This window comes from Leopardus geoffroyi, chromosome A3 (assembly GCF_018350155.1).
Source record: "Leopardus geoffroyi isolate Oge1 chromosome A3, O.geoffroyi_Oge1_pat1.0, whole genome shotgun sequence".
Classification (NCBI taxonomy): domain Eukaryota; kingdom Metazoa; phylum Chordata; class Mammalia; order Carnivora; family Felidae; genus Leopardus; species Leopardus geoffroyi.
This window is the reverse complement of record NC_059336.1, coordinates 90,262,827-90,276,981: the sequence shown is the minus strand read 5'-3', so window position 1 is coordinate 90,276,981 and position 14,155 is coordinate 90,262,827. Positions and strand designations below refer to the sequence as shown.

At 51.4% G+C, this 14,155-nt stretch overlaps 1 protein-coding gene and 1 long non-coding RNA gene across 7 annotated transcripts in view; both read right to left on the bottom strand.

The window, feature by feature from the left end:
* The window catches only part of TET3 (tet methylcytosine dioxygenase 3), a 106,724-nt gene extending 103,090 nt beyond the window's left edge, over positions 1-3,634 (bottom strand). For 2 of the 5 annotated variants that reach the window (XM_045446514.1, XM_045446518.1), the window contains exons 1-2: positions 2,290-2,501; positions 709-1,441 (exon numbers count right to left, since the gene is read on the bottom strand). In XM_045446514.1, coding sequence (XP_045302470.1) covers positions 709-1,011 — 303 coding nt within the window. In that variant the 5' untranslated portion in view covers positions 1,012-1,441; positions 2,290-2,501. Of the gene's footprint in view, positions 1-708; positions 1,442-1,760; positions 1,879-2,289; positions 2,502-3,068; positions 3,189-3,510 lie in introns of those variants that run through there. The other 3 variants (XM_045446515.1, XM_045446516.1, XM_045446517.1) reach the window with 3 other exon arrangements.
* A 3,974-nt stretch (positions 3,635-7,608) lies between these two features.
* On the bottom strand, positions 7,609-13,275 carry LOC123580972. 2 transcript variants are annotated; one of them, XR_006703549.1, is made up of 3 exons: positions 10,776-13,275; positions 9,978-10,161; positions 7,609-7,886 (listed from the first exon to the last, which is right to left on the bottom strand). It is a non-coding gene; the product is annotated as an uncharacterized LOC123580972 (long non-coding RNA). The 2 variants fall into 2 exon arrangements; XR_006703548.1 differs by lacking the exon at positions 10,776-13,275 and having other exon boundaries at positions 9,978-10,769.
* Between the last annotated feature and the right edge of the window lie 880 nt (positions 13,276-14,155).

Genomic DNA, 14,155 nt, shown 5'->3' with positions numbered 1-14,155 from the left:
CCTCCCTCCATCCCCCTATTCCAAATGAAGGCAGTACTCTTCCCTGGGCTGGACAGTGTCTCAAAAGCACATCATTCATTCATTCAATTAGTATCTGAGTGCCGACTACACATCAAGGAACTGAGCCAGGTCCTGAGAACACAGAGATAAAGAAAAGTCTTGGACCCCAAGAAGTCCTCAGTCCAGTAGGGAAACCCAAATCATGGGTTGTCATTAAATATCCAGTTCCAATAGGCTCTCCTGCTTTCTGAGAAAAACGGTGGTACTCGAGAAACAGTTTAGGAAAATCAAAACATCCCATTCATCAGGGCAGCACAAAAGCACCCTGTCACTCCAAATCTTTCTTTCCAAATCCACCCCTTACCTGACACCATCACTCCCATGCCACCCAAGCATTGGTGTGACCTTGAAATACATCTGAGGCTTCAAGTAGGACACACACACACACACACACACAACTTCTAGAAATAAGGCTGGGTATGTCCTCCATCAAATGCAAACATCAGAGAGGAGCGTGCTAGCTGGAGACCCCCGCTCCGTGGTTACTCTCTTACAAACTGTCAGCAAGACAGCTCCCACACATGGCCCCAGTGAAAGTTAGACCAAAAGGATCAGAACGGTAGACTGGGCTTAACCGTCTTCAGCAAGACCCTGTGAGGACAGCACCCTCACGGCAAGGGCAGGGTAGCCAAACCAGGGCCAGCTTACCTCCTTGAGAAGCCCCACTTTTTTCTTCAGCACCTCACACTTGCGCAGTTTGCAGATCTGGTGCGTGCGGCGGTTGGTGCAGCTGGTGCAAGCCCCGCAGTTTTCCAGCCGCCGGCACGGCTCACAAGTACCACACCGTTTTCGTTTCTTTCGCCCATCTCCACCCCCTCGGAGTTGGGGTTCACTCCCGGCCATGGGGAGCCCAGGTCCCTGGAAACCCCCTACCATCACCTGGCCCTGAGGGAAGTCATAAAGACCTGGCAGGTCTGGTTGGACTGCCAGGGGCACCTGAAACTGGCTCATGACGCTGCCAGAGGTAGGGGCATAGGTGCCAGAGTAAAGCCACGGTCCAGCTTCCTGCCTGCCTGCAAAGGCCACCACCAGGTCCTTCTTTCCTAAAACAGTCAAGAGTGTACGCGGGTGAAGGCAAGTAGCTCCAGACTCCAGGATGGGTGCCTCTTCTCAACCCCTCTTCACCTCCTCTGCAGCAGTCTGATAGGGCTCAGCTGGGGGCCACTCTCCCAACTGCTGGGGCCCAGGATCTGGGGCAGGACACCAGCAGCGGTCCCCAGAGAAGGGATCATCTTGACTGGGTGGGTTCTTCACCCTCACCCACCCTGGACCCAGGCATGAGGTGAGCAGGTGAGTGTGTGGTGGGGGCTGGGCAGGGTGAGGAGTTTCTCCTCCTGGTAATTGTCCTCTGGGGTCAGGATGATGGAGAAGGCAGCGCTGCCTAAAAGAGAGACAGAAAGAGGAAGCGCATCACTTGAGGCTCAGGGACAACTTTCACATGTTACCTCTTCCTGCTTCTGGAAGGAGAGAAAATGGGGGAAGAGAAAGGGCTTGCTCAAATGAAGTCCTGCCCAGAACCTCTGGCAGGGCGCACCAGCACCCACTCCCTGCCTGGGGGAGGAGGCCTAGCGCCTGATGGGATGCTGAGGGAACCTGCTCAACGAATTTAAAGGGGTGGTCAAGGTGAGATGTCTAATAAAGTTGTCCTCTGCCCCACCCCCACGGGCTTGGGAGAGTTTCACCAAAATTCCCACACACACCCCTCACTGGAGGTCGCTAGGGCCTCCCCAAGGGAGCAGAGCTTTCAAAATAAAGTTTGCTGAGAGCTTCACTCGGCGGGGCTGCCCGAGCGCCCCCGGCACAGAAGCGGCCTGGACAGGGGCGCGCCCGGGGTAGCCCGCGCCGGCCGCCCCGCCGCGCCCCCCGCCCGCCGGCCAGACTGGGGAGGGCGGCCCGCTCCGACGAGGGGGCGCGGGGAGGGGGGCGCGCTCCAGCTCGGGCCGGGCCGGGCCGCGCGCGCGCCGCCGCTCGGGCTCCTTTGTTCTGGGGCCTCGGCCGCTCGGCTCTGGCGGCTCCGCAGCCCCCGCCCCGCCCCGCCGCCCCCGCCCGGCTCCGCTACACTGTGACCCGTAGCACCCCCGCCCCGTCCCCCGCAACAAAGTAGCGGCCCCCCCGGCCGGCCCCCGGGCCGTCCCCTCCCCCATTCCCCCACACCCCCCCCCTCCGGGCCGGGCCCCCCACGCCTCCCCTCCCCCACCCCGGAGCCGGAAAGGCACCGACTGCACCGACCTGCCCGCCGCCTCCGGGGCGGAGCGCACAAAGGGGCAAAGTTTCCCGGCCCGCGCTGCCGCCGCCACCACCGTCGCGGCCGCCGCCGCCGCCGCCTGGGGCGCCCGCCTCACGGAGCGCCTGGCCGGGCCGAGCTGGGCGCGCGGAGCCCCCCGCCCGGGCCGAGGAGGGGACGGCGCAGGAGGAAGGAAGAGGCAGCGGCGGCCGCGGCGGCAGCAGCAGCAATGAAGGCGTCCGCGGGACTCCCCGCCCCCCGCGCGCCGCGGCACGTGCTCGCCCGGGGACTCCCCCGCCCGGGAGGGCGCGCACGTGCGGCCCCGCCGAGCCCCGCCGGCCCCGCCGCCCCCTCCACCGGGCCGGGGGCTGCGCGAGGGGGGAGTTCCCGCGGAGGGGGAGGGGACGGAGCGAGCAGCCTGCAAGCGGGTGGCGGCCGGGCCCGGCTCGGCCGCCGCGCCTTTGCACCTGCAGTACCTCCCCACCCCCGCGTCGGCCCTCCCAGGACCCTGCCGCCCCCTTCAGGCTAGTGGCCCCCGCCCTCCCGCGCTTCTGCAGCCCAGGCGGGCCGCGCGGGGTGGGGCACGCGGACCTCCTAGCCTAGGCCCTCGGCCGAGCCAGCCCCGGTGTCCCCACTTCCTGCCGCTCCCTGCGGGCCCGAGAGGTCTGGGACGGCCCCGGAGCCCCCGGGGGCCCTGAGCCCCGGGCCTGACTGACCCCCCTCTCCCTGCTGCCGCTCGCTCATTCCGAGGCAGGACAATGGGGGACGTCGCGCGTTTGCGTACCGAGTCAGCCTGGCCGGCAAGGAAAGGGTACCCGGGGGCAGAGGCTGCGGGCCGGCTACGGGACACCCTCGCAGGGGTCACGGCCGAGCGCCGTACTCAGGCGGACCCCAGGGCCCTGCCATCGCGAGCCTCCCCCGCGCCGCGCTCGGCTCTTTCGCGTCGAAAACAAAGACTAATCCGATACCCCCGCCCTGCCTCCCAGAGGAGGGGGAACGGGCGCGTCGCGGAGGGTAACGGAGGAGGACAGCGTTCAGGAGGGGCTCGGAGAGCCTATGAAGGGGGCCGTGGTGCAACCAAGCCCCATTACCCGGTGCAGACACTTTGAGAAGTCACCCCGGGCTATTTTCCAGGCAGGGGACAAGGGACAAGGCACAAGAATATTTCCAAGTTGCCAAACTGCCCGTTCACTCTGCTGCTTTTTTTTTTTTTTTTCTCCCCTCACCTGTTGTGCAGGCCAAGTTGAAATTCCAGGTTAGATTAATTCAGCTCCACCCATCTGGCCTGACTGCCAGGCTGGTGCCCACAGCTGCCTTCCACCTACCTGGGTTGCTGGAGAGAAGGGTGGGTCTCTAACATACACACACACACACACACACACACACACACACACACTCGCGCGCGCGGGCAAGTTCTGGCAGAAACAGCCATGGGGCGGACTGGCCTGACCAGTTTGGGCGGTGCTCACAGAGCCAGGTACCTGGCAGGCATCCCTGCCCGGCTGAAGCTAACAACTCAGCCAGAACTGGAAAAAGAGCATTCGGCCGGCTATTTAGAAGAAACAAAAAAAGTAACTGATCTCAAGTAGCGCTGTCCAGAAAGCCCTAGGCGGTAGGAGAAGCCGGGGTTCTGCCTGGAACTTCCCTCCTCCTCCCAGGCCTTATTTTGACAGTCTGCTCCAGTGGCCAGGTTGTCAGTTGTGGGTGGGTGGGGAATATGGCTGCAATACCTACTTCCTACTCCCGTGTTACAGAGGACTAAAGAGTTTCTGTTCAGGGAAGTAAGTCTAGAACTGAGAAGAGATACTTAGTGTAATTTTCAATCAAACATGAGAACAGGTTGTGGACTTGCAATTGTCACTGTAATGAATGTTTAATGTTTTAAGTAATTTTGTTTTAATAAAATTATATATATTAAAGAAAATGTAGAAAATACAGAGAATTAGAAGACAGACATCACCAAAATACAACCATGTTTAACCATTCTCTATAATTCTTTCTAGCCTTTTCTATTTGTAGATCGGTTTCCTTTTTTAAATTTTATAACAGTTGTATGCACACTGATTACACAATTTTCTGCCCTCTTTTCACTAACGTTATAACATGAGGATTTCCCCATTTGTTATACAATCTCCAGACAGACCGTGTGACAATTGGGTTGAAGAAGGTGGCTTAGGGACAGAGAATTCTGGGTTCCAGACCTGGCTGTGCCATTTGCTAGCAGAGTGACCTTGGACAAGGTACTCACAATTTCTGAGACAATCCAAGTAAAGTACTTGGCCTAGGGCTTTCTGGACAGCACTACTTGTGATCAGTTAGTTTTTTTGTTTCTTCATAGGGAATAATAAATGACAACTGTTATTGTTTCATCCATAGAACAACCTTGTGAACTAGGTATTATCATTAAACTCATTTTACAGATAAAGAAACAGAGATTAAGTAACTTGCCCAAGGTCACTCAGCTAGTAAATGGTAGATTCCGGGGGTGTCTGGGTGGCTCAGTTGGTTGGGCATCCGACTCTTGATTTTGTCTCACGGCTCCCCAGATCGAGCCCCGAGTTGGGACCTGCGCTGACAGCACGGAGCCTGCTTGGGATTCTCTCTCCCCTCTCTCTCTGCCCCTCCCTCTCTCCCTCTCTCTCTTTCTCTTAAAATAAATAAATAAACTTAAAAAAATGGCAGACTCAGAATTTGAGCCTGGCATCTTTCTGTATTCTGAGCAATTTACTGTGCCAAATAACTCTTCACCAGCTACCTGAGAGGGTTGTTTCACAAAGTCCTCTGGCTTAGTTAACTGGATGAATGCTGGCGCCATTCACCAATACAGAGTATGGGAGGAAAGATACCTGGAGCCATCCATGTGGAGCTGAGGGGGTGAGGCCTGGGCTGGAAACACACACACGTGAACCCCATTGCTGAGTAGATTGTAAGTGAGACCTCAGGTGTGGAGGAGCTCATCGGTAGTGGACAGGGAAAGTGGGAGGAAAAGGCAGCCAGGACAGAGCCCCAGGGAACACCAGCTCATGAGGAAGAGCAGTTGACAGGGGATCAGCAAAAGAGACTGAGAAGGAGCAGCCAGAGAGGTGGGAGGGAAACCAGGCCCAGCCCAACACCTGCCAGTCATTTTCCGGACTGCTTCTCCCTCTGGAACCCTGCACTTGGACAGTCTCTGTTTGCTCATTCCCTGTGCCTGGGGAAACCCCTTCCCACCCCCCCCCCCCCCCCCCGGGGTTCCAGCTACTCCTTCTACCTGCCAAATTCCCACCCATCCTGCAGGTCTGGGCATAAATGCCATTTCTTCCATGAAACTTTTCCCAGCTCCTCAGATTCCAGAGCTCCACCTACTCCCCACAGAAGTTTGATGCACCCCCCCCCCCCCTTACAACAGTTATCTTATCAGCATTGTAATTGTTTGCACATTTCCCTCCCTGTTACTATGAGCTCCTGGAGGGCTGGGACCTTGTCTTTTCACCTTCGTAACCCTAGACTTAGCATTCAATCAATATGTGCTGAATGAAGAAATGAGGTCAGTAGAACCTGATCAATGACATCCCGGTGACACCGAAGACCCACAGGCTTCCAGGGTTTTTGTTTTGTTTGGTTTTTTCCAGCCTGCCGTGTCGGGTCTGCAGCCCCCTGTGCTGCCGGGGTTGTTCCTTCCTCACACAGCACGCAGGGCGGGAGAGCAGCTGGGACGGTGGCGGAGGTGCCCAGCGGGCCTCTCTCTCTCTCTGGCAGAAGCATTGAGCTAGAGGCAGTGGTTGGCTAACTGTGGTCCCCAGATGCAGTATCACCAACACCTGGGAACTTGTTAGAAATGCAAGCTCTGGGGCCCCACCCCAAACCTACTCTAGCAGAAACTCTGGAGGTGGGGCCGGCGCTCTGTTGTAACAAGCCCTTGGGGTGACGCACGCTCAAGTTTGGGAAGCACTGGACTAGTAGAAGCGGTTGAGAAGCAAGTTCAGCGCCCAGGCGGCGGCCAGGATCAGGCCCGAGGCGCTTAGAGGAGGTAGAGCGAGAGTGGCTTCTTTTTATTAAGCAGCGTGGCGGGCCCCACCCCCAGCGACTGAAGACTGAGCCTTTTTAGGCCACTGCTCCGGTGAGGTCAGGACCTGGCTGCTGCAGCTGCCCCAAGGGTTAGAAAGGGAAATCCCGTCGCGAAGGAAACAAGCCCAGTGGACGGCCAGCACTGCGAGGTTGGCAGGGGGCGTTTCCCTTTGGGGATGGAGGTGGGGCTGGGAAATAAGGACTTCCAGCTCCACTGAGGAACTGCGGTCGGTTCAGCATGAGCGGGCGGGCAAAGAGCACAGGAAGTTGAGTTGGAAGTGCCCGCGTAGTTCTTCTGGAAGTCACTTGGTGGAATCAACGCTGCTTGTTGGTCGTTTGCCGAACCTGTAAATGATCGCATGTGACTAACCTCCTCTGAGATGTTCGATCCTGCTCCTTCTCTTTAGCTAATAAGCAATTTGCCCTACTTGAAGAAGCAGCTTCGTACTGCGGAACCTTTTGCAGAACTGTAAATACACAGCCACGTCCATCCACGCCTGGGCTCGGTTTTGAAGATTAAAGGAAGTTTATTTGCTTTGGGATGTGTTTCTTCTTTGGTCATGTATTGGTTAAAAATATTATCAGCTAATGTTTGCGTAGAGCTTTCCCTTTTCAAAGCACTTTCACGTACATTATGGTTCTGTCTGCAGAGTGGCTAACACGCCAAATGCAAATGTTACTTTCCTTTTCTTTCTGTGACACAGCTTTTATTATTATTATCACCATTTTACAGATAAGGGAACTGGGACTCAGAGAGGTAATTTGTCCAAGGTCATTCACTACTAAGTGGCAGAACTGGGCCTACGATCGAGGGCCTCTGAAATTAGCCTACCGGTGCCAGGGCTGATATGGGGCAGACGCTGGCATTTTGCTCTTGGGGAAAGGGAGATGCATTACTGGATTGCTTTGGACATGCATGGGTCAGTGTGACACGTGTAGGATATCTAGACTAGGTTTTTGAGTAGCTCAGCAAATGCTTTCACGTTTTATTTCTGTGACTTCATTTTGAATTTAGGTGGAATCAAATAGACTAAATAACTCGCAAGGAGAATGCATGGATCCTCATCATGATGGAAAAGAGATGAAATAACCTGGAAATCTTCCAACCCAAGGGGGCTGGGCAGAAGGGTGGGAACTTTGGCTCTGAGACTCAGGTTGTTGAATACCCAACAGGGATAAAGACCTCGGTGCTCCCCGACCCAGACCTTGATTTGATGGGATGTATCAGTCAGGGTCAGTTTGGCTTTGATGTAATAACAAATAATCCCCAGATCACAGTGGTGTGACATAAAAGTTTATTCCTCAATCATGAAATGTGTCCATTGTGGGTCAAGAGGAGCTCTGTTTCCCACAGCCACCCAGGGACGCAGGCAGCTGGAACTGGACATGCTGCCTCCTCGACCCTGAAGGCAGGAAGCGAGGACGGGGCAAATCAAGCACTAATTCTCCAAGTGTTCATCCGGAAGTAATACAAGTCACTTCTGCTCTCATTTCACGGGCCAAAGCAAGTCATGAGGGGTTGGGGAAGTGCAGTAGGTACAATGCTGCCATGTGCCTGGAAGCAGAAGCAAAAATATTTGGTTAGCAGCACTCATAACACACAGGGAATAGTGTGTGCATGTGACGGGGATGTGGGGTCTCTAAGGTAGGTGTAAATGCGATCAGTTCTGCCCATTTCATGAGGGCAGGCATGGACGCTTCTGCCTCCTGGGGACATATACTTGAAATTCCCATTCGATTGGTTGTCATTCCTCCCACTGGAGAACTAGATTCAGAAATTTAGACCAGGGTGGAAGAAATCTGACCCGAGGGAAGCCTGGTGGAAGGGATGAGTGGCAGTGGGGCAAACTCAGTAGACATTAATTTGTAAATTGAGACAGAATCCAGCAGAGGAAAGGACTTGGGGTATATGTGTCATCAGGGGTCTGACAGCTAAAGGAAAGTTCTGAAACAGCACAGCTTCGGCAGAAGCATTTCCTGCCTTCTTGCCATTTCACTCCCACTCATCCTTCCTGGCTAAACTCGGGTGACACCCCAGGAAGTCTTTGATGGTCTCTCGAGACTGAACCTGCCAATCACATCATTAGTAGATTTAGTAGATTTGTCCCATCTACTGTGCTGTGGACAGGGACCACATCTTGCTCAGTGCTGGCTGCGGTATGGGGGATGTATTAGAGTCTCAGCATGGAGGCAGAGAAACCAGCTGGAAGGCTGTTGCAGAAACCCAGGTGAGAAAAAAAACCATGGTGGTCTCCATTAGGGTTGTGGGCTGGGGATGCAGAGATGTACTGGAGACAGATTTAGTGACTCACGTCAACAGGATAGGGATCAATTATATGAGGGCACACAGAGAAGGTTTCTGGAAGAGCAACAGGGTGGATGGTAGCACCAAGGGGCCCAGAGGAAGAGCAGGTGGCTGAATGAAGTCAGCAAGGACATGTCCATTTGAGGCACATGTGGGACATGCCCAGAGACCCAAGAAGCAGCATATATGGGGACTTGAGGTCCAGGGGTGGGGGAAATTGGCTGGACCAAGATCTTATTATCTACCTCCTGGTTAAACTTAAACATCAAATCCTCCAACAAGGTCAGCCTTTTAAAAAGGACTTAGTAAAAAACAAAAACAAACAAAACCATGTAGAGTTGGGGAGATGAGACCACAGAAAATATGTGCAGTATAAAAATCATGAAATTCCTGAGCTACAAATCTTAAGAATCCAGCCAGAGTGATGCAAAGGCTTCCTAAAAAGAGCTGAGCATCCCTAAAAGGCTTCTTCATCATCACCCTGTTTGTCCCATTATCTTGTTTCCATATGTTGTTCCCATTCCATCTCTGCTGGACAGGAGCCTGCTCGCTGTCCTATCTGAGACCTGAACTGGAGATCACCCCTTTCATTCTTGAGGCTCCCCCTTCCCCATATCCTTTGTGGGTGAGGGTCAAGCCCCATTTGCGGGAACTGTGCAGTGCAAGGGGACCAATCCTCAGAGCCCCCATCATTCCACTTGGCCATTGTGCACCACCCCCCCCCACACACACACACACAACACCTTCCCTTTCCCCAAACACTGAGATGCTCCCTCCGGGTGCCTGGGCTCCATTTCCACTCCTCTAGGTTCTGGTTTGTGACTGTGGGCAAGGTGATTTCCCTCACCCAGTCTCCTTCTCATCTGTAAAAATGGGACTTACGCTAGCTCCTTTGCAGGTTCCTTTGCAGAGCATCAAATGAGCCACACTGTGGCAATGTCCTATCTCGGACCTTGTATGTAGCAGACGCTCAGATGGTCTCCTCCTTCTAAGCCATCCCATCCCCTGATTGCTCTGCCCCCTTCACAGGGAAAGGGTCTTACAATATTTTAACTATAAATAGCCATGGCAACCAAAGTTAAAATTTATACAATAATCAGTAAGGATATTATGTATTACCTAAGAGAATGGAGGCAATGATGTGTAGGTGCCCAGGCACCCGGCTTGGCACAGAGCAGGAGACCTTCCTCAGCCTCCCCAGCTGGAGACGACAGCTCTCCAAACACCTCCTTCCCTACATATTCAAGCAGCCCTAGGGCCTGCCACCTCCACTCTAAACTGTCCAGAATTTGTCCCCTCTCTCAGGCTTCCCACGGCTCCCCGGCTCTCACTCCCGCTTACCTCCTTGCCCTCTCCCTGCGGTTGCCTTTCTCACAGACGTGGATCACATTGCCTTGGATTCCGACCTCCTGGGCCTGGCGGTTTCGCCAAAGCCCTGGAATTGAAAAGACCAGGCGCCTGGGCCATCCTGCAGCCAATCAGGAAAAGCTTCAGACGCTTGCCACTCAAAGTGTGATCCGTGGACCTACAGCAGCAGTGCGATGAGTTTGTCAAGAGGGCAGACTCTCAGTAGGCCCCAGAGCTGCTCATTCAGTGTCTGCATTCTAACAAGACTTCCAGGTGATTCCTAGGCACCCTCAAAATTGAGAAGCTCTGCGTTAGAAGCCTTTGGAGATAAATGGGCCAGAGGTAAAAAGGACGCAGCCGTGCCCCATGGAGCGGGAGAGGCGATCGTGGGAACACCTGCACTAACGGACTGAGTCACTCGAGGTCACTCTGGCACTGTTCCTGGGGAAGTATTCTGGATTGCCAACACTGTACTATTTATCTGCTAAGCCAGGGAGGGGGTATGAGCTGATGCCTCCCTCTTCTTGCCATTCTTTAGGGTTGTCCTAATGGAGGCATGACTAGGCCATGACCCACATCCACCTGTCATTTGGCCACTTCAAACCACAATAAAACATGAATTTGAGCATCCAACTTTTGGAAAGCAATCTAATTATTTATAGTGAAGCAAGAGTCCGTAAGACAGAAAATAGGTGTCAAGGCAGAAAGAGGCCACAGGGAACAGATTGGCCACTCAAACAAAAACGTGTAGTGGGCTAAGGACACCTGAGTGAGGCAATGATGGGCACTTACCTGGGCCTGCCTGGATCCACCAGCCCAAGAAGAACCTCACAACTGCTAGAAAAAGGAGGAAGAGGAACCATGACATGCAGGAAGCCTGGGAGCAGCCCACAAGGCCTGGGTGAAGAGCTTAGGTTTCTAAGTACCCGCTGATTGGTATAGAAAAGTCAATGCAGTGGGTTTCTTAGAAAGTATCCCTGGGGCCCAGGGAAGAGGCTGCCCCTTGGCCATGAGAGCCTCTTTGGAGGGAGGCAGGTAAACACCTTTATGTGATCTACCAGTTGTGCGACGTCTGTGTACTGCTTCCTGTGGGCACGCCTGGGATGCAGACCCCAACATCACCACTGAAAGGAAGCCTCAGGATCAGGGATGTCAGATTTAGCAAACAAAAATACAGGGCATCCAAGTTAAATTTGAAGGTCAGAGAAGCAACATAAAATTTTTTAGTGTAAATATCTACCAGATATTACATTCCAGAGCAACCCTGCTCAGGTTTAGAGTCTGTCTGTCCCCAAGGCGTGAGACTCGGAGAGGCTTGGGTTGAAAGAAAGTCTCCACCTAGGGCCCAGGGGTACCCTCCTAAAACCTACCCTATTTCTGAAATCAGAGAGAAAGCGGACTTTGTTAATTTGTGGGTGGGGCAGTCTTTTGGGAGAGGCTATGCATACTGTTTGCTTTTAAATATTTTGACCTACTGAGGCACCTGGGTGGCTCAGTAGGTTAAACCTCCAACTACAGGTCATGATCTTGCAGTTTGCGGGTTCGACCCCCACGTCCGACTCTGTGCCAACAGCTCAGAGCCTGGAGCCTGCTTCAGATTCTGTGTCTCCCTTTCTCTCTACCCCTCCCCTGCTTGTGCTCTGTCTCCGGCTCTCTCTCTCTCTCAAATAAATAAACATTAAAAAAAATTAAATGTTTTGCCCTACAAAGATGGGAACAACCAACATGTTTTTTACATTATCATGTAGCCAGTGGGGTAGTTCAAAGAATGTAAACTAAAAAGTATTATAGTTTTGATAATTTCAAGTCAGGTTCCTGTAGGAGATGGACTGGTTTTCTTAGTCCAGACCAATAAAATCCTGCTTAACCAGAAAAACTGCTCCTATGTAAGCAGGCTTTTATTCATTGAGACTTGTAGAAGAAACTGTTGGTAACTATTTACCTGATCAAACAGTCTAAAGGTATTTCTGAGCATAAAATCAATAAGCTCTTGTGTATGTCAACAACCCAAATTAAATGATAAATTTAGGGAAAACATTTACAAAACAAATGAATGGAAAAGTGTTATATACTTAGTATGCTTCATATGTAAGAAAAAAGATAAACACCCAAAAGGCAGGGGAAGGCAAAGGACATGAACATTCACAAAAGAAGAAATACAAATGACCAATAAAGATATAAAAAGTCCAGCCTCATTAATAATCATAGCAAACTGACGGATCACAGAATGAAAATACTTAATTTTGCAAAGACTGTAACAATTCTCTTTCCCAATTCTCTTTACACCGAGGGGACCAGCAATTCATGTACCCTTTTTGGGAAGCAATTGAGCAATGTTTATCAACAAACTTCATAAGGTTTATACCCTCCAGCTCATTAATTTCACTTCTAAGAAAGTGGTGCACAGAAATGTAGGTACAAGGATCTTCATAGAAGACTTACTTATAACAACAGAAAACTAGAAACAATCTAAGTGTCCTATGTTAAAGACTGATTTATAGGAGGTGAGCCCATTAAATTATTATGCAGCCATTATAATGATTTTACTAATTTTATTTTATTTTCTTAAGTGTTTATTTATTGAGTCCAATGTTAATCACTATTAATGTTGGGGACAGTATATTTAAAAATCTTGTCTGCTTTCACATTAAAATAGTGTTTTTGAAAACTATTTGGCAACATTGGAAACTATTTACCATATGAAATCAAAAGAAAATATTAGTATATATTACCAAAATTTGTAGGTAGATATGTACAAAGATTAGAGGAGAATACATCAAAATATTAACAATGGATCTCTTGGCGATTTTTTTCTTCGTCCTACCTTTCTTCTAAAATTTCTACAAATAAGTATTATTCTTATACTTGAGAAATAGAACATTATTATTGAAAAAAAGACAACTGGAAAGCAGGTCCTTGAGAAAGAAGGAAGCAGATCCGGATTACTAACAGAATGATTTCAGTTTTGCCCATTGCAGCCACCTGGAGAACTCCAGGAATACTGGTGCCCAGGCCCCACACCCAGAGATTCTCCTTGAATGGACCTGGGTGGGGACTCCAAGCCTCATGTCCTTGGCAACATCTAGCCACACCCGGGTGAGGTCTAATGTTTGGCCAGGCTGGGACCCACTGCTTGCACAAGCCATCACACGTTTCTGCAGGAGTTTAGGCCTCTGTATCTGATGGAGGAGGAACTGCAAGACCTGGTCTCAAGCCCCATCAGTGGCCCGCTGTAGCTGTATGCTTTTGGCAAGCCATTTAACCCAACCTTAGTTTGTCTGTCCATACAATGGGAATTAAAAAAAATTTTTTTTCAACGTTTTTATTATTTATTTTTGGGACAGAGAGAGACAGAGCATGAACGGGGGAGGGGCAGAGAGAGAGGGAGACACAGAATCAGAAACAGGCTCCAGGCTCTGAGCCATCAGCCCAGAGCCCGACACGGGCTCGAACTCACGGACCGTGAGATCGTGACCTGGCTGAAGTCGGACGCTTAACCGACTGCGCCACCCAGGCGCCCCTACAATGGGAATTTTTAATGCCTACCACAAGAGTCGGGGTATGGCCTCGAGGGAGAGGGTAAATGAGAAAGGTCTGTATAAAATAGAAAACATATAGAATGAGCTCTTTGTGAGAACCTGGAAACTCAAATGATAACACTTATCTTTGATCAATGAAATATCCTTGGCAACAGGGGAACCCGTGTAAATAAGCGGGCTTGTTTCTAAGCTCTGTCAGTCTTGTAATTTGCCTTGATTTGGAGATTCCGCAGGCAGGTACTGTCAGATGTGGATGCCCGGGACAGTCTTAGCCTAAGGGCTCATGGCCAGTAGACAGCAACCAATAGATCTGAGTTGGTTCAGACCGTTTGGTCATCTTGCTTTGAGAGATGGCTGGCTTCCAGAAGCCAAAACCTTGTTCTCATGAAAATGTGCCTTTGCATTTTAAATAAATGCCGCTTCCCAATACATGCTTCTTATTTAACCGTCTCCTTGGGAGGTTGCGTGGCCATTGCTTAAAATGTCTTGGGAATTCCTCTTTTGAGATTGCCTTTGTGTAAGCTACATTTTTTTTTCTGGGTAGTTTCAATCAGTGAATTCGTTCTCTATCCTTTGGAGAGGAGCTTAATTTTAGAAAGCAGTCAAAAATATCTTTCAGAACCAAACCTGATG